Source organism: Monodelphis domestica, chromosome 1 (assembly GCF_027887165.1).
Source record: "Monodelphis domestica isolate mMonDom1 chromosome 1, mMonDom1.pri, whole genome shotgun sequence".
NCBI lineage: Eukaryota > Metazoa > Chordata > Mammalia > Didelphimorphia > Didelphidae > Monodelphis > Monodelphis domestica.
In genome coordinates, this window is record NC_077227.1 from 274791011 (window position 1) to 274810665 (window position 19655).

At 36.9% G+C, this 19655-nt stretch overlaps 1 protein-coding gene and 1 pseudogene across 1 annotated transcript in view; one reads left to right on the plus strand and one right to left on the minus strand.

Annotated features, from left to right (window-relative positions):
• MTHFD1 (methylenetetrahydrofolate dehydrogenase, cyclohydrolase and formyltetrahydrofolate synthetase 1) overlaps positions 1-19655 on the plus strand; it is an 80800-nt gene that overhangs the window by 7336 nt on the left and 53809 nt on the right. The window contains exons 2-6 of the mRNA XM_007473015.3: positions 11533-11617; positions 13651-13710; positions 14363-14416; positions 17240-17376; positions 17486-17586. Of these exons, the coding sequence (XP_007473077.1) occupies positions 11533-11617; positions 13651-13710; positions 14363-14416; positions 17240-17376; positions 17486-17586 (437 nt within the window). The remainder of the gene's footprint in view (positions 1-11532; positions 11618-13650; positions 13711-14362; positions 14417-17239; positions 17377-17485; positions 17587-19655) is intronic.
• On the minus strand, positions 1598-2883 carry LOC100027669 (heterogeneous nuclear ribonucleoprotein A1-like; annotated as a pseudogene).

Below are 19655 nucleotides of genomic sequence, written 5' to 3' on the forward strand. Positions count from 1 at the left end.
CATGTTTGTAGGCTGTAGGAAAGCAACCAGTATGTATATAAGGAGAGATTAAGAATAAGTGAGAGAATGGGGATGATTGAGCAGGGCAATCTGAGATGAGATATAATGAGGTCACCTGGCATGTAGAGGAGTTAGCCTTGGCAAGAAAAGCCACCCCTACTTGTGAATCAGGTAGAGGAGATAGTGACAAAAAGCACCTTATGAAATTGAGGGGAGCTGTTGGTGAAAGGTTCCCATTGTTTATTTGTTTTGTTTGTTTTTCAGTAAAATATAAGCAAGGTTTTCAGCTGAGAGGGTAGGGAGGGTTGCCATGGGAAATTTTAGGGGGGGGGGGGAATGAAAAGGTTTAGAAGAGCTTCTGTGTACAGTGGGAGTGAGGATTACCCAGGAGCAGGGAGAACGCAGCTGACATGTTAATAAGTGTGGTCTTAGTGCATTAAGGAATAAAATAGCCTATACAGGCTTTACTATTAAAATCAAATTAGTGTTATTAACTGACCAAAGAAGTCATGGATCTTAAGATCATAGATCTAATGCTGGGTAGGGAATTCAAAGTTCATCTTGTCCCAATCCCTCATTTTTTGGTCAAGAAACTCAGGCCTAGGGAGGTCTTGGGTACTTGCCCAGGTTTATACAATTAGTATCAGCCATGGGCTTTGAATCCTGGTCCTGACTCTGCAGCCAAGGGTTTTTTCCTACATAGTCACCCTGAATAATAGGAACAGGGTTCCTCACATCTTCACCTTTCACATTTTCATATTTTCAATCCTGCATCAGCACTCCACTAGTTGATTTATAAGGTTACTAACCTCAGGTAATTAACCTCCTTAGAAAAGAAAAATAAGATTTGATACCATTAACAATCATCACTTAGCCATTATCAATAATTCCCAGATGCTGAATACATTTTGTGGTCATCATAAAGGGCAATTTAAAACAGTTTCTTTTGATTCTTAGTGTCATATATAGAAAGGTACAATTTTCATGAGTGTTACCTAATGATAGGAGTGTACCTTCTTTTGTATCATGGATCTCTTTGGCAGTCTGGTGAAGCCAGTGGACCCCTTTCCCCCCACATTTATAACTGATAAAAAATTTTAATTTCAAATGGAGATTAGTGAAAGTAAAGTTGCAATTTTTTCCCCATCCAAGTTCATGACACATGGACTCCAAGTTAAAAGCCTTTGTACTGGATGTTCTGTCATGTCCCAGTGGGTTTTGTCCATTTTCCTACTGCTCCAAGGATGCCAACAGTGGACATGGTAATAGATTGGTTTTCAGTACCAGGGTAGAAAGTATCCATTTGTAAGAAATGGAGGAAGTCAATTTTTTTATCATAAGCTTTAGCTAACCAAATGGTAAGATTCTTAGACTTCCTCCTGGGATTATTCCAAAGCAGTGCCTAGAATCTAGATAGTACATAGTCCTTAGGGAAGAATATATAGTCTGGTCAATCTTGCATTTCAGAGAGAGTTTTATTAAAGGGGAGAGGACAAGGGAAGAAATAGCTTGTGTCCCAAATCACCAGTGGATAATTCTGTACTGGAGATGCCCCACAACTCAAAGGGCTTAGAGGCATTTCTTTTTTTTAAGACACATTTATTCAGCGTCATAATCAGACTATTACATTTAGTAATCAACAGCATGGGTGCAAAAAAAAGTCTACATTAAAACCCTTTGTTGGAATGTTTTACACTTTCCACAGAACAGAAACTAAAATAACCTGTTATACAATTAATTGCAACTACAGTCCTGGTGGGGTTTTTTTGCCCTTACACAAAAAGTATTGTCTAAAACATGTCTTGTAGCAGCTAGGCCCTGCCACTACTATGCTTGGCTGAGTTCACACATCTGTTGTAACCTATAGCTTCCCTGTCACTTCTCTGGCTCTCCTCTCCTGCTAAGCTTTGTTTCCTAACAGTAATTAAAATGTTCTGCCACTGCCATAACTACTGTTACTAATGGAACCATTATAGCCACCTTGGTTATGTGGTTTGGCAAAGTACTGGCCCCCACCATAAGGGCCCAAGCTCCGGCTTCCAAAATTTCCTCCCTTTGTGGGACCAGTTTGAAGACTGATTGTTGTAGTTGCCAAAATCATTGTAGCTTCCACCACCTCCAAAGTTGTGTCCATCATTTCCAAATCCAAAATTGTAGCCATCTCCACTTCCACCATCTCCGCCACCACCATGATTGCCACCAAAACCACCTCTACCAGTGAAGTTCCCACCATGACCAAAGTTACCATTTCCACCAAAGCCACCTCCATGGCCACTACCAAAGTTTCCAGAACCACTTCGGCCTCTCTGACTAGAAGAAGCACTGGCCATTTCTTGCTTTGACAAGGCTTTCCATACTTCACAGTTGTGGCCATTCACAGTATGGTATTTTTGAATGACTACCTTGTCCACAGAATCATGGTCATCAAATGTTACAAAAGCAAAGCCCCTCTTCTTGTCACTGCCTCTGTCAGTCATAATTTCAATCACTTGGATTTTTCCATATTATTCAAAGTAGTCTCTTAAGTGATGCTCCTTGGTGTCTTCTTTGATGCCCCCCACAAAAATCTTTTTCACAGTTAAGTGGACACCTGACCTTTGGGAATCCTCCCTGGAAACAGCTCTTTTTGGTTCAATGATTCTGCCATTGACATTGTGAAGCCTGGCATTCATTGCTGTATTGACCTCTTCCACTACGGCATAGGTAACAAAGCCGAAGCCCCTGGACTGCTTGGTATTGGGATCCCTCATCACCACACAGTCTGTAAGTGTACCCCATTGCTCGAAACAGCTCCAGAGACTCGTCTGTCATCTCGAAGCTCAGACCTCCAATGAAGAACTTCCACAATTGCTCAGGCTCCTTGGGGGTCTCTGACTTTGACATGGCTAAAACAGTGGCAGACCCTGCAGCAACCCTTCTCCAACAGGGTCAAGGACAGTAAGGGGCTGGCTAACTAGCATACCCAGTGGCATTCCTTAAAAGCAAGATTTTCTATAAGCTTGAGAACTGAGGGTAGGAGCCCTTGCCCTAGACACAGGGCAGGACACCTTTATGGAAGAGTATAAAATAAAAAGAAAGGGAAAGAAATAAGCATTTCTATAATGTCTGCTTTTTGCTGACTAATTGTAAGCATTTTATAAATATTATCTCATTTGATCCTCACAACAATCTTATGAGGCAAGTGGTGTTACTATGCTCATTTCACAATTGAGGAAACTGAGGAAAACTGGTTAAGTGACTTGCCCAAAGTCATACAGCTGGTAAGTATCTGTGGTCAAATTTGAACTTGGGTCTTCCTGACTCAAGGCCCAGCTTGAGTATACTGTATCCCCTAGCTGCCTCCAAATACTGAGGCAAATAACAAACAAGAAGTGGGTAGCTTAAATTGACCAATCTTAGAAGGAGAGATCAGATAAGCCATAAAGAGTTGCCCTGCAAAAGGACACCAATCCAGAAATCAGATCTACCAAACTTTTAAGTACAAACAATTCTTATGTTGTTTTTTTTTAAAACTCTCTCTTATTAAATATACTAAATATTGGTTCTAAGTTAAGTTGTTTGGGTCATAACCCAAGACCTCCAGTCTCTAGGACTGACTATTTACTAAGCCACAAAATTTGAAACAATAACAACAAAATATAGGTTATCCATCTCCTTCTACTAGGCAAATATTAATTTCCTAAAGTGAAGAAAGAAAAAGCCAAGAGAAAATTATAGACCATTATGGTATCATTAATGCATATTGATTTTTAGAAATATTGCTATATTCATGAAAAAAAGTCATGAGCAAGTAGGATTTATGAATAGAATGTAAGAAGGGTTTCATTCTGCAGGGAGGGGGTATAGGAGGCGAGGAAATTTAGTGAAATAAATCTCAACACCAAGAGAAAAAACAAGACTACCTGAATTTATCACTAGAGAGAAAGTCAGTGATAAACTATAGTAAATATTCTTGTTAAAAAATTTTAACATAAGAAAATAACACTCCCATAATATCATATAAGTACCTATTAGAAAAAAGTCAATTTTATATACATATGAGAAACACTAGAAGCATTTCCATTAAAAGCAAAAACTAAACAAGATTGACCACTCTTGCCAATCCTTTTTAAAGTGGCTTTAGAAATCTTAGCAGGAATGCCTGAAAAAGAAATCAAAGGAATAAGCATTTACAGTGAAGCTGTTAAAATGTCTGTAGATGATGTTTATATTCCTAAATCAAGAGTTAATAATGGAAATAATTGCTTCAGTAAAGAATGATAGGTATATAAAGTAAACCACAAAAATTCTGCATTTCTTTACACACCACTAAGAAACTGGAGAAACTGATAGAGAACTATCTTTTACAGTAACCATAAAATGTGTCAAGTATTTGTACATTAATGTATCTGGACAAGAAAGTCAGTGTAGCTAGAGAGAAGTTGTAAGGTCAAGAAGATTTGAATCCAAATACTGCCTTTGATACATAGGCCAGGTGACCACCAAGTAAACGTAATACTAACTCTTTGCAGCAGGAAACCCTCTAAGGCTTCTAAGTTGCAAATTAGTAGGTCATCTGCAGTGGAGGAAATTTTCTCACTGGGAGTCCCTCTCTCCAGTGCAATCATTGATTTGATCAACCAAAAAACTACTCATCGACATGCAGTTATGGATTGGGAGAGAGGAAACAACTGTTACTTTTTTTTTTTTAAAGAAAATTGTATTTAGTCAATTTAGAACATTATTCTTTGGTTACAAGAATCATATTCTTTCCCTCCCTCCCCTCTTCCCACCCCTTCCCATAACTGACAAGCAATTCCACTGGGTTTTACATGTGTCTTTGATCAGAACCTATTTCCATGTTGTTGATGTTTGCACTAGGTTGTTATTTAGAGTCTACATCCCCACTCATATCCCTATTGACCCATGTAATCAAGCAGTTGTTTTTCTTTGGTGTTTCTACCGCCATAGTTTTTCCTCTGCATGTGGATAAGTGTTCTTTCTCATAGATCCCTCTGGATTGTTCAGGATCACTGCATTGCCACTAATGGAGAAGCCCATTACATTCGGTTGTACCACAGTGTTATCAGTCTCTGTGTACAATGTTCTCCTGGTTCTTCTCCTTTCACTCTGCATCAATTCCTAGAGGTCATTCCAGTTCACATTGAATTCCTCCAGTTCCTTTGAGCACAATAGTATTCATTCACCAAAATATACCACAATTTGTTCAGTCATTCCCCAATTGCAGGGCATCTTGAAATGTTATATTTTTTAAATATATGCATAAGACCTTTGCAAACAGAACTCTAAAGTGATTTTTACAGATCAAGGAAGAACTGAAAAAAATTAGAGAGATATCTTTCTGCTTGTAGTTTGTGAGCACAACACATGTACCTACATACAAACAAGAATCAATGTGGCATACTGGATACTGAACAGACTTCAAAATCAGATCTGTCTTCAAGCCAAATTGTATTGTAATACATATTAGCTCTTAAAAGTCTTCCAGAGTTCTCTGAATTCAATTTTTTTTCCCTTTGGCACAATATATTTTTAAAATGTTTTAAAAATGGGGGCAGCTGGGTAGCTCAGTGGATTGAGAGCCAGTCCTAGAGATGGGAGGTCCTAGGTTCAAATCTGGCCTCCGACACTTCCCAACTGTGTGACCCTGGGCAAGTCACTTGACCCCCATTGCCTAGCCCTTACCACTCTTCTGCCTTGGAGCCAATACACAGTATTGACTCCAAGACAGAAGGTAAAGGTTTAAAAAAAATGTTTTAAAAATATCTTTATTTTGAACTTAAACATAACAAATATGAATTTCTTTATACAAAAGGAAAAAAGGATTCTAAAACAAATTCTGTTACAATTTAAGCGTTTGTTAAATCTAACATGATAGTAATAGAATTGCATCTCTTAGTCTGATTTCCTTCTACTCTTCTTTCTATTTCCTGCTGAGTATTTTATTTTTTTTCAGTAACTGCCTCATGTTTTATTGTATTCCCCATAATTCTTGCCAAAGTATTGGGCATGATAATTATTCAGTTTTCTGTTTCTTAATTGTCATTGATCAACTTTGGAGAACATTAACTTTTTATTTTATTTATTGTCATGCAAAACACACTTCCATATTGGCCATTGTTATAAGAGCAAACCTCCAAATAAAACTAAAGATGTGAAAGACAGTTCTAACAATTCTTTCTCTGGAAGTGGATAGCATTCCCCATCATGTCTTTCAGTATTGTCCTAGATCCTTAAATTGCTGAGGGTCCTGCTGAGTATTTTTTCTAAATGTTTATGCCCTTTTCTTTTTTCCATCTTCATCTACATAATAATTTTCCCTTTTCTACAACTCTGCTCTCAAATTCCTTACAACAAATAAGCATACTTTTTATATATAATATAGGCTTGTAATTATTTTATTTGCTTAATACATAATCAATACACACTTTGACAGTGCCTGAAAAGTTATGTCTCATTCTTTACCTGTATTCCATCACCAATCTTAATCATCATTCTTCTGAAGTCATGATTGGTCACACAATTCAATATTCTGTTAAATTCATATACCACAATTTTTTCAGCCATTTCCCAGGTCATAGGGACCAACTTTCCATCTAGTTCTTTGCTCATACAAAAATTGCGGCTCTAAATGTTTTTTACTGCAAACCTAACAGCCACCTGAAAAGAAAATTCAGATTTACTTACTGATAGTGGCATGCTAATCAAGACACCTTGAAAATACCATCTCATATCTTCTGCTTGGCAAATATAATGAAAGCTGGTGGAGAAATGTGGAGATTTTATAATATAAATTTGGATGGGTCCATGTCCTGGTGCAAACATCTTGTAGAACAATATGTAATCACTAAACTGATCATGCCTTTTAAACAAGTGACCATTTATTGTTTACCAAGTGTCAAATACTGTACTAAGTGTGGAGATAAAGACAAAAAACCTGAAATAAACTTTTCCCTCAACTTAAATTTAATGGGAAGCTCGGAATGTGCACTTATAATTACAGATTAGGGCAAGGCTAGAGATTATAATAATTAAATATTTGGTTTGACAAAAGTAATAATGGTTAAAAAAAAGAATTATGGTTGCTGTTTATACAAATTAAAGTTAAAATATGAGTCAGTAGGCTGAAACTATCACCCAGCTAAAAATACCCTAAATCCTAATCCCAGTGCTTCCAGACCACAAATGCGAATCCAAATCTCACCAGTCCACCATGGTGTCATGCCAACAAACAAAAATCAATGCAACATAGGGCAGTCTCTCATGCCAAGGAGGCAGGAGTCTAAGTGTCCCTCTTCAGCCCAAGTCTCCAATTTGGGAAGCCAGAATCCAAAGTCCAGATCAGGAAGCTGAAATCCGAAGGGCCAAAAGATGCTGAAAACCACCCAGAACCTTCAATGCATAGGAGGCCAAGACCATCAAGAATCCTATTAGAGCTCATGCTCCGGAAACTAAGAACCACCAAGAACGAAGCTCCAAATCTCTCTCAGACTCCCACTTATGTACAATTTCCTCCACCCATCAACTCTCCTCACATCTCAGAAATCAATCACATTCCGGGGGTGTGGGGGGGAGCAGTGCTTGTGGCCTTTTAGGGCGAGAACTTTCTTTGTTAGCAACTTACTGAGTGTTAAGTAGGGGTACTTTTAAGTTCTTGATTGATTAACTTAAAATAGACAAAGAAAATAAAAAAAATTCCCTTTCACAAGATTAGAACTATGATTTCATTGATAAAGAGAACTTACTCCTCAGTGAGGAAACTCTTTCTCTGCTATTTGTCTTAGTTTCCTAGGGCACTGAGAATTTAAATAACTTGCTCAGGGTCACACAGCCAATTTTGTGTATCAGTGGCAGAGACTGAATCCAAGACTTCCTGACTTTGAGGCCAATTCTCAGATTTTTGTGTAGTAGGAAATGTAGTTTCCAGGTATAGTGAATAGTCAGTGGAAATATACCACCCAAAAAGGTTATGTCCATTAATTCCCCCAATTGATAATTATTCCTTATGACAACTTTCTCTATGAGTTTAATTGAGAAAAAGAAATGAGATATAGGACTTGATTTTTTTAAATCATAAAAGAAAATCAATTTTATCACAAAATTTGAGAGTTGGAAGGGGTCTCAGTGGTCATCTAATCCAACTTGTACAAAAATATTCTTCACTGTGACTATTCTAATTATTAGAAAGAGCTGTTTGCACACCTTAGTTCAACCATTTCATTCGTCTGTCTGAACCCTTTGTTTTGCTCCTAATTCTGCTCCTCAAAGCCAAACTGAATGAGTCTAACTCTTCTTTCACATGAGAGTCCTTCAGATACTTGAAGAGAGCTATCACTTTTCCCCTGCATCTTCTCTTTTCCAAAGTAAATATTCCTAATTCTTTCAGTAAATTCTCAAATGACATGGTCTCAAGATCCTTTACCATCTTTGTTGCCCTCTTCTAGACACTGGCCAGCTTATCTTTTTTTTTAAAATAAATTTCAATCTTGAACTGAACATAATGCTCTAAGTTGTGATCTATTGGAGGCAAAGTACATCTCCCTATTCTTAGAAGCTATCCCCTCCTAATACAGTCTAAAATCACATTAGCTTTTTTTTGGCCATCACAACTACTTCCTAAACATTTCCCGCTTTGTTCATATTTCCTTATTCTTGCCGCATCTCATTGGGAAGCTGATTTTTATGTGTACCCAAGTGCAGGACTTTACATTATCCCTATTGAATTTCTTTTTGTTAGATTTAATCCATTTCTTTGGTCTATTAAGATCCTTTTGGATCCTGATTCTGTCACCCACTTTTGTTAGATGTCTCCCTAGTTTTGTGTTATTTGCAAATTGATGGTTGTATCACCTACAAGCCTTTATACATGTTATTTATTTTAAGAAAAAAAGTTAACCAGCACAGGGCAAAGCACAAATCCCTGGTGCACTTCACTGAGGACTCCTGCCATTCAACCTTAATAGCTACTCTTATAAACTTGGCCATCCAAGCAGTTATGAATCCATCTAATTGTGTTATCCCCTAGTCAAAAAAGGGAAATCAAAGTAAACTGACATGCCTAATTTTTTTCCTTGTGACTTTTTAAATTATGAACTTGACAAACAAAAATAGGAACATTTTCATATACAAAGAACAAAAAAGGATTTTATATGAAACTGAATGTTCTATTATGTTGACATGCCTAATTTTTGAAAACGTTCCTCACTTCCCAAGGACATTTGTCCTTTTCCAGTCTTGTTTTTGTGCTGTTTCAAGTATTTATAGTGGACCTATAATCATATCTACCTGTTCTTCCAGGAATATCATTAATTCATATGGGCCAGGTGACTTGGATCTATCAAGTGTGTAGCTAAATGCTTTCTCTCTCCTTACTTATTTTGGGCATGTGACAAGGAAATCACTTTAAAAGACCGATATATATTAATTTAAGGTTGCCAAGGAATTCAGCTATGTAATTCCTAAATGAAAACTCAAGTCAGCAGTCAACCTTTTATGGAGTTTTTAATTACAAACAGGAGGAAGAAAGGTATTAGAGAGAGAGAGAGAGAGAGAGAGAGAGAGAGAGAGAGAGAAAGGGGAGAGAAGGGAATAGGGCTTAAATACCCCCTCTGTTTAGGCTGGGTCAAAAGACCCAAGCCCTTAGATAGCTGAGGCAAAGAAAAGAGATCAGTCCCTATCACTCACGTGACCAAAATGGAGAAACACTCAGGGGCCTCCACCTCCAGCCTCCTTCAGAGCAAGCTTCTCAGAGCACCACCTCTCAGAGCAAAACCTCTTGAACCCCTCCAGTCCTCAGACCCCGCTATCTTTAAGGAAACCATCTAAGTTCCCTCCCCTCAGTTCTCACATCTACCAATCACTGTCCATGTCTTCCCTGTGCCAATGGTGGCTCTAGCTTAACCCAGGACCGCCCAGAGGTCTGCCCCTTTGCACATGTCTGTTGACGGTCATATTCTCAAATAATTAAATCTTGATCCTTGCTGCAGCCCTTCCTAATCCTTTTACTCTGAGTAGGGTGGAGATTGTAGTTTCAAGACCTGGTTCTGTCATTCCAAGTATCTCTATTGTATCAATTCTAAAATCAATCATGACTCAAAGAACTTCCTGTTCTATGCTTAAGCATAGGTCAAAGCCCTTTCCATTGTTTAGCAAAAGGTTTCTGTCCTAAAGTAGTCTTAGGTAGGGAGGAGAAGTATGAAATTTTCCAATGGTGAAATTTCCAACATTCATAAGTCTAAGAAATTTTAAGATTTACAGGCATCAGCTTCCTGTTTGTCATTATAGTGCAATTGAAAGGGAAAAAATGGAAACAAAATGAGAATGAGCAACATGAGCAACTCTTATCTGCCATCATGCCATTTATACCAAGCAAAGGTCTTCTGCCTTCTTTAGTCCTCCTTTTTCTTCCTGTAAAGGTTTTTTTAAAAAAATCCCATTTTGTTACCCTTAGTTTCCCTTGCCTGCTTCAACTCATTCTGAGCTTTAGTACTCCTCATACTTTTTACTTCTCTCTATATTCATCTTTTTTCCTTATCTTTTTCTTTTCTACATTTCTTTCACAGCTAAGCTGGTCAATGAATTTCCTAAGCATCTTCATTGGTCAAATTTCATTTTTCTTCCTTATTGGAATTATTTCTCTTTGTGGCTTTAGAATGACATTTTTGAGCATTTCCCATTCTCTCTAGTCTTTTCTTCTATAACAGTTTTTAGTCCATGAGAATTTAACTATCTTTCCCCCTAAACCCTTTGAAATATTCTTTGCCAAATCTAGGGTATATATCAGACTATGCCCAGATTTCCTTTCCTTCTCTGTAACAAATTCTAGTAGGAACAATCATTTAATTGCAGATTCTCAACATCATTTTTATATTCATAGTTACTACATTTGAAATAACCATCAGTAGAAATAACTTATGTGACAATGACTGGAGAATAGCAGAATAAATAAAATATATTAATGTAATATAATAATATGGAGCCTTAAAAGGATAAATATGCAGAATATAAGGAAATAAAGAACTACCTCTATAAACTAATGCCAAGTGATTGGCCAAACTAGTATTGGATCCATAATGACTGCAACTGTATAAAAATGAAAGACAAAGCCAGAGATATCAGACCTTGAAACATCTCTAAGAGGACATAAAACAAAAACAGTTTTACTTATTTGTTAATTCTAGTGTCTCTAGTACTTGGAACATGTGGCATTTTAATTGCGAAATGTCTTTATTTGTTTTAAGGTCAGCTTTTCTTCTTAACTAGCCAGTGCAAGAAAGCTTAAACACTGAAACAATGCCTGGGGCCCAAATTTATCCTAAAGTGAGTTTTTGCCTAGGTGCATATTCTTTGTGTTTCATTCTTACCTTTGTTATGAATTTTCCATTGTCCTGTAATTCCAAAAACAGTGCAGGGAGACTCCTCTCCCTATAATTTTTTTTAGTTTTAATTTCAGGCAGAAAAATACATCTTAATTTTGTAGGTTGTGAGTTCTGATCAATACTTAAGGGACTAATCTTTTATTTTTCTCCCTAGGAAAGTAAGAGAGAGACTGAAGAGCCAAGTTATTGAAATGAATGAGCAAGTCCCAGGTTTCAAACCAGGCCTGGCAATTTTACAGGTATAGTGATGACTTTATAATTTGACCCATAGGAAATGAGCAGTTTTCATTTGAAACATTCTGTAGAATTATAATATTACCTCACCACACACTATGCATACTTTGAATTTCCAGATACATTATTCTACTCCTTGTGAAGCCTTTGCTAGGCATGGATGCTATATAGCATAATTTTCTTCCATTCCTATTATCTTGCCATTGTTGCTATTTGTGGCAAATTATTCCCCATTAGAAAGGTTGGGGTTGCTAAAAAAGAAAGACAATTTGATGGCCTGTGGTTATATTCTTGGTACATATTCTCTGCTGTACTTTTTTGTTTTGTTTTTTACTTTTCCACAAATTGTTGAGTGAGAATCAAAGGTATGATATAAAACTGTGCTTAGAACACTCAAGGACTGATTATTTCTTGGTTTACTTGCAGAGGTTTATTTAAAAAAGAAAGCATATGTTGCAGTCAGGAAATTTAAGTTCCCATAACACTATTTCAACAGTACTTTGTTTAAAGGGCATTTATCTGATCCTTCTCTCCCTTATTTGGATAGGTTAACCTCCAATGTTTTCATTAAGCAAAAAACATTCTTTTCACTTGGCTGCTTTGCAGGTATTTATCAGAAAGCACATTTGTGATGGATTTATCCTAGATATTTGACTCTCCTAACACACAGATCATTGTAATATAGACTGTGATTAGACAATGAATTGGGGAAATAAGATCAATTAGTTGTTTTTGAAAACAATACTTGTCTTTGATATATATCTATATATCTATCTATATATACATATATACATATACATATGTATATGTATATATATGTATATGTGTATATATATATATATATCTTGAATGACCTAATCTGTGCCTATTTCACAGGCAGGTAAGTGTGAAAATAACTGCTTGATAGTAATGTTGAGTCTGAATGGACAGATGACTTATAATGAAATGGGAAGTATTTATTAGTAATACTGGAATATTTAATTCATTTACAATCAGTAATATCAAATTTGGATTTTATTATGCATTTATGCATTATCCAGGGAATAAGATTGTTGTAAAACTCAAGGACAATTTCTTGCTATCATGTTTTGATGAGAGAAATGCCTTGCATATGATATGGATATTTGAATAAAGCTGCCTTTTTACAATGTACCTGATCCTTGTATAAAACATAATTTCTATGGAGACATAATTCCTGGGTTTCAAAAAGAAAACTTAAAAATAAACTTTTAAGGGGGGCAGCTGGGTAACTCAGTGGATTGAGAGCCAGGCCTAGAGATGGGAGGTCCTAGGTTCAAATCTGGCCTCAGCCACTTCTCAGCTGTGTGACCCTGGGCAAGTCACTTAACCCCCATTGCCTAGCCCTTACCACTCTTCTGTCTTGGAACCAATACACAGTATTGATTCCAAGAAGGAAGGTAAGGGTAAGGGCATATCTTAGGGTATTAGTGCATTAGTGTTCAAAGAATTTCAACCCAAGTTTCACCCTTCAGACATGGGTATACCAAGTAGAGGTTCCTGCCACCATGAACTCAGAGGCACTTGGGATGAATTCCTCCTTAATCCAGCTCTGGATTCCCATCATTCTTGTTTTGAGTTTCCTCTTCCAAGGCACTCTCGAAGTGTGAGGGTCACATCCCCTCTAAGCTGAGCCACTCTCCCTACTTCCAGGGTCTGCAGTTGGAGGGTTTCAGACTTCAACTCTGAGCCTGCTATTTGTGGTATTCCTCACTGGCTAAGAGTACTTCGACCAGAGCTAAGACTTCTTCCTCTTGAGATCTAGGGGCATTGGACTTTTAATCCAGTTTGCTGTTTGTATTGTCTTTTGTTTACTCAGATTTTAGGCTATTAAGTGTATCTAATGGTTTCCAAAGGTTAAGTATTTCTGGGTTAAATTTTTCTAGCTGCATTAGGCAAATTCCCAAAAGTTAACTATAATATGGTTATTTCATTAAAAAAAACACTATTTTATCAAAAGTAAAACTTAATGACTTTTCTTTATATCATACCTCATTATCTGTGTGTTTGTTTGTTCTAGGTTGGAGATAGAGATGATTCAAATCTTTATATAAATATGAAGCTAAAAGCTGCTGAGGAGGTAAAATCTAAGCTGGCAGTACTAGTTAGCACAATGATCCCATCACCACACCTTTCCCTTATAATTCTCCTGCCTTTATCCTAATTTGACTTATTTTGCAAATTAGAAATAAGTGACTTCTCACTAGAGCCTCTATCTTTTATTTACATGCTCTGCTTCTTAAACAGAAAGCTCAAACAGAAAAATTAAAGAAATACAACAAATCTGAAATACTGTGGGGAAATAAATAAATGGATAATTGTATGGCAGTGGTTCTCAAACTTTTTGATCTTGGAACTTCTTTACACTCTTAAAAATGATTGAGGACCCCATCCAAAGAGCTTCAGTTTATATGGACTGTATCCTATCACTATTTTTCATTTTAGAAATTAAAGGTTTTAGTATTATGAAAATAGTTTTAGCTTTTGTACTCTCTTGAAAGGGTCTTGGGGATCCCCAGGGAATCACTTCATTGGCCACACTAAGAATCACACTAGGGATTCTGAGACAGACTCCTTTTGGACAGGAATTTAATGAAAATTTTTTTTTAACCTTCTAACCCTTTAACCTGTGTTTAGTCATCTGTGTCTAAAAAATAGATCCCTATCTCTTGGTCCTCCCACTTTTCCTAGCTAGTTAATTCATTTAACATTTTACATTTTCCTTCTTACAGATTGGAATTAGAGCCACACATATTAAGCTACCCAGAACTTCAACTGAGGCAGAGGTAAGCTGTTAGGCTCATGTGGAACAAGCCTTTTCATGATTCCATTTCATGATTATGACTTACTGACATTTTCAGGGCTGAGGTGTACATATATATGTATGTGATGGTATGTATGTGTACATACCCATATAAAAAGACTGCTCTATATTCAAGAATGCCTTACTTCAAGGGAAGGGACCCAGATTAAATGGTTTTATCCTGTAATACAAGTGATTCAATATTGAACACACATCTGTTAAGTGTCTGCTGTGTTTAGAGTATTGTCTTAGAAACCAAGGGAGATGCAAAGAATAAAACATACCTGATCCCTGTTCTTAATGTAGGTGGATATGGCAGGTGGATATCACATAAAATAACTCTAGTACATAAGAAAAGGTGCAAAGAACTTAGTTCTGCATAACAGGCTCTACATATGAAGTGATATAAAAAACTTAACATCTATATTGCATCCATTATTTCTCATAAATGTCTTCTCCTTTACTGTCAAGGGATCACTGCCTTATTTCAACCCTCATAGTTAGAGTATAGAATGTCTTCTTAATTGTACCAGTGTCCATTCTTTTTTCCCTTCTCTTAATTCATCCTCTTTACTTCTTAAAACACAGGTCACTTCCCTGTTCAAGAAGCTTCTTTTTCTCTCCAGACCCTAGAATAAAACATAGACTCCTCTGTTTGGCATTTAAAGCTCTTTATAATCAAACCTTAGCTAACTTTTCCAGACTGATTTGCTATTCCTCCCTTCATCTAGTCTGTATTCTAACCAAACTTGCCTACTTTCCTATTTCTCACACGACTATCCAGTCTCCTTACCTTTGCACAGGCTCCTTGAATCCATTTCCTTCTCACCTCTCCTACCTTTTAGAATCTCAAGTTTTCCTTTAAAATCTAGCTCAAAATCTGGCCCCAGACACTTCCTAGCTGTGTGACCCTGGGCAAGTCACTTGACCCCCATTTCCTAGCCCTTATCACTCTTCTGCCTTAGAACTAATACACAGTATTGAGTCTTAAGATGGAAGGTAAGGTTTTAAAAATAAACAAACAAACAAATAAATAAAGCTTAGCTCAAATGCTATTCCATTTCCATGTATCCATAGATCATGAGGCCTTTTCTGATCACCCTGACTGTTAATAACCCCTCCCCCCCAAACTGCCTTGTCTCTTTTATATACTTGTGTGTGTGTGTGTATGTATACATATATATATATGGTTTTCTATAGAATGTAAGCTCTTTGAGGACAGAAATTTTTTTTTTGCCTTTATAACTATTTTGCTTTTAGTAGTTTTTTTAAAACCCTACCTTCCATCTTAGAATCAGTAGTAAGTATCATCTACAAGGCAGAAGAGTGGTAAGGTCTGGGTAGTGGGGGTTAAGTGACTTGCCCCGGGTCACCCAGCTAGGAAGTGTCTAGGGTCATATTTGAATCCAGGACCTCCCTCCTGTCTTTGGACCTGGCTCTTTTATTTATGGTATCATCTCTCTTATAGGTTCTTAGAAAATGCTTGTTAATTGTTTGATTGTAGGCATTTAATAAATGTGTATTTAATTGATTCACAAACAAAAGCATTCCAATAGTATATAAAAAGTAAGTGTAAGGGCTAGAAAATGTGTATTTTTTAAATAAAAGTTTGGACTGGATTATTTAATAGTAGAGTCGCTAGGACTTTAATTAATTCCAAAGAGACTTATTTAACAATTTATAAAATATAGAGTGAAAGTAAGAAAATTAGAGAGAGGATAGGGTAAGATAGCTAGCCTAAGCACTAAGTATTTTGCTCCAGCCCTGGCTCAACCCAGCCAGGACTAGTTAGTCTTTAGCCAGAGGGGCCTCAGCCTTGAGCCAAGGATCTGGGGATGCAGGAAGCCTCTCTCAAGAGGGTAGATGTCTCCTGAGGCTAGTCCCTTCAAAAAATCCAAGGAAAGGGAGTCAGCCTTTCACTCACCATGTGTCAGTCAGTACAAAGAGAAGTCTGAGATCTCAAGACCAAGCTCCTCCAAAGTCAAGTTGAAGACTGAAGAGAGTGAAGAGCCCCTTCACAGGAAGAGCTTGGCATTTTTAAAGACTGTTTTTTTCATCACTTCCTGTGACTTCCTCCACTTTGATGTGTACCAATTACATCTAAAACTTTGCTTAGGACTTCCCAGAGGCAGTCAGTTGATTCTGATTCATCACCCACTATCACACACGTGGGTCACAGATCTCCCCCACTCAAGTGCGAGTGGAGTGTATATGCCTTTGGTGATTAAATCTAAAAATGGGCAGGGGAGAGTTAATCTTCGCATAAGGCTTATGATAGAGTCCTAAATGACTAAGTAAAGGGACAGACTGAGAAATAGAGCAGCATATTGAATAGAGAATCAGCCTCTTGCCCATTCCAAGAGTCAAGTCTTACCATCTTATGACTGGGCAAATTACTTAACCTGTCAGTGTTCCAGGTAACCCTCTAGTGCTATATATTGTAGGAGTTACCTTCTTCTGTCTAATGATCTGCATAGGAATTTCTTCACTGAGAATGCCTTACAACAATGAAATCACAGACCCGGAGCATTTTCCCCAAGAGATTCCCATGACTCCTCTCTCATCCCCCAGTAAGCCATTTAAAAAAATACTACCTCAATATACTTCTCTACTACTGAGATATTATTGGGGGGGTTGATCTAACAGTTAAGATATATGCAGGACCTATATCACTATATCATAGTGAGTTTTTTCTTTCAACTCTCTGAATTATAATTCTTAGAGGGAAAATGAGACTGAATATGTTTTGCCTTATAATATTCTTCATTTCTAACCTCTAACTTTAAATTTTTAACTTTGTTTTTAGGTTTTAAAGTATATCACATCTTTGAATGAAGATCCTACTATACATGGAGTCCTGGTCCAGTTACCTTTAGACTCAGAGAAGACCATTAATGTTGAATTGGTGACAAATACTATTGCTCCTGAAAAGGATGTGGATGGGTGTGTTTGACTTTTTGAGTCACTTGTATCTTTAGAATATCATGCCAATGTTTAAAACAATTCAAAACTTAATTCCTTTTTCTTATTGATTTTGCCTTCAATGTTTCAGATTGAATAGCATCAGTGCTGGGAAGCTTGCTAGAGGTGATTTAGGAGACTGTTTCATTCCCTGTACACCTAAAGGATGCTTGGAACTTATCAAAGAGACAGGTAAGGCTAGTTTTTCAGAGCCTCCCTTTTTTAAAGGTCTTTAATGTTTATAATTTCTGTTCATTAGTTTCACATAAAACAGCAAGCATTTACTAAGGACCTATTCTGCCTTGGGCATTACTAGATACTAGGGAGCTACAAAGTATATAAAACAACTTCCTCAAACTTGTATTATAACCGTTAGAAATATGTCTGTTTATGACAAGTTAATTAAAAATCCTCAGTTTTGCTTTTTAGTGTAATGAAAATTTAAATTTAGTTTTCTATAATTTCTCTTTTTTTGTCTCCTTTCATCAATCAGCAAGCATTTTTTTAAAGAACTCTTACAATCTTAGAATTGATACTATTAATAGTATCAGGTTCAAAGGAAGAATTGCAGAAAGGGCTAGACAATTGGGGTCAAGTGCCAAGGTCTTCCCGAGTTCAGACCTGGCTCTTTATCCACTGAGCCACCTAATTGCCCCTGTCAACACACATTTATTAAGCATTTACTATGTGTTAGACTTTGATAATTGCTGGGTAATACAGAGCAAGGCAAAAAATAGTACCTGGCCTCAAGAAATGTACATTCTAAAGAGGGAGTCAACATGTAATTAACTACATATATACATATATAGAATAAGTGGGAGGTAATTTCTGAGGGAACGTCTTTAGCAGCTGTAATATTTATAGGGAAAATGTGTTGAGAATTGAAGAACAGGGGATACTGAAGGTTTTGTAATGGGGAATGGAGGAGTTGAAGGGAGAGAGGGAATATGGCTGCCGGTGAGGTAAAAGGAGAGAGATGCCCCCTGCCAAGAGGGTATTTTTGAAAAATGGGGCTCCTGAGAAATGGGCCACTTATAATAATCTGAGGGGATGTCTTCTCTATGGAGTGATGTTGAAGATACCACAGAGCAGGTAAGCACAAACCCTCCTGAGGAACAAGCCTCCCCCCAGACCAGGGTTACCCAGCAGGGGTCCAATAAGGACTGTTTATAATTGAATGGCTGTCCTGAGGTTCAGCACCCTCTATGTCCCCTAAAATTATAGTCCTCTTCTATGACTGTGGTTATTTAAATAAAGATAAATTTTAATAACAAGTTTGGATTGGGGAGGTATCAGGGAAGAGGGAATCGGGATTTCCCTAGATGAGGTTTGAGTCTTTCCTGGCTGACGCCCCTAAAGACTAGCCTTATACTTCAAACTGCTTCCCTTAAGAGTCCTTTTGTCTGATGACACGATCACAGGGATCCAGGTGGAGCACACAATTGGGAAAATCAGGAATAGAGGCACTTCTATCCAGAGACAGGGAGAGAGGCTCCTTCCAGGGCCAGGGCCAGGAAGAGAGAATGTCAGGAGACCAACTGCCATTCTTGTCAATATCTTCTCTCTAACATTCCAACTGCTGTTTATTCCACCTGATTGGCAGAAAGTCCAAAGCTTGCTTTAGTTTTCCTTTCCACAATCATCCCCTTATTTTTGTTGTGACCTTCCCAAGGTCACTTTTTATTATAGTTACCAATCTACTAAATCTAGTTTCTAGTTCCCCCAAAATAATTAACTTCCCTCAATTACTCTTAGTGCTATTCTATGCTGATTATCTGCTCTAAGGAATTCTATGCAGGAAAGTTTGGGTAAGGGTAGTTTTAGGGTTTTACAATAAATTTAGTACAACAAATATTTGAAAAAAACCATTACAAAGAAATTTGAATCTTAGTTAAACTAAAACAGTTTTCCTATTTTATATAGCTATTATTATTTGCAAACTATTTTATCTCTATATTTTTCCATTAAACACAATTTCAGCATCAGCTTTACAATAAACAATTAAAAGTTTACTATCTGCAAGTCTATTCCTATGTATAACTGTCTATGCTATGTTTAACATAACTTACTCCTAATCCATTCCCTATTTATTATAACTATTCTCTAAGTTCCTAGTCTAATCTATAACCTAATCTTATGTACAACATATATAAATGCTATGCTAAATATTTACACTCTATCACTATGTTACCAACCTAATTATAGTATATACATTATTTATAGAGATTATTTACACATAATACAATAATATACATTATTCC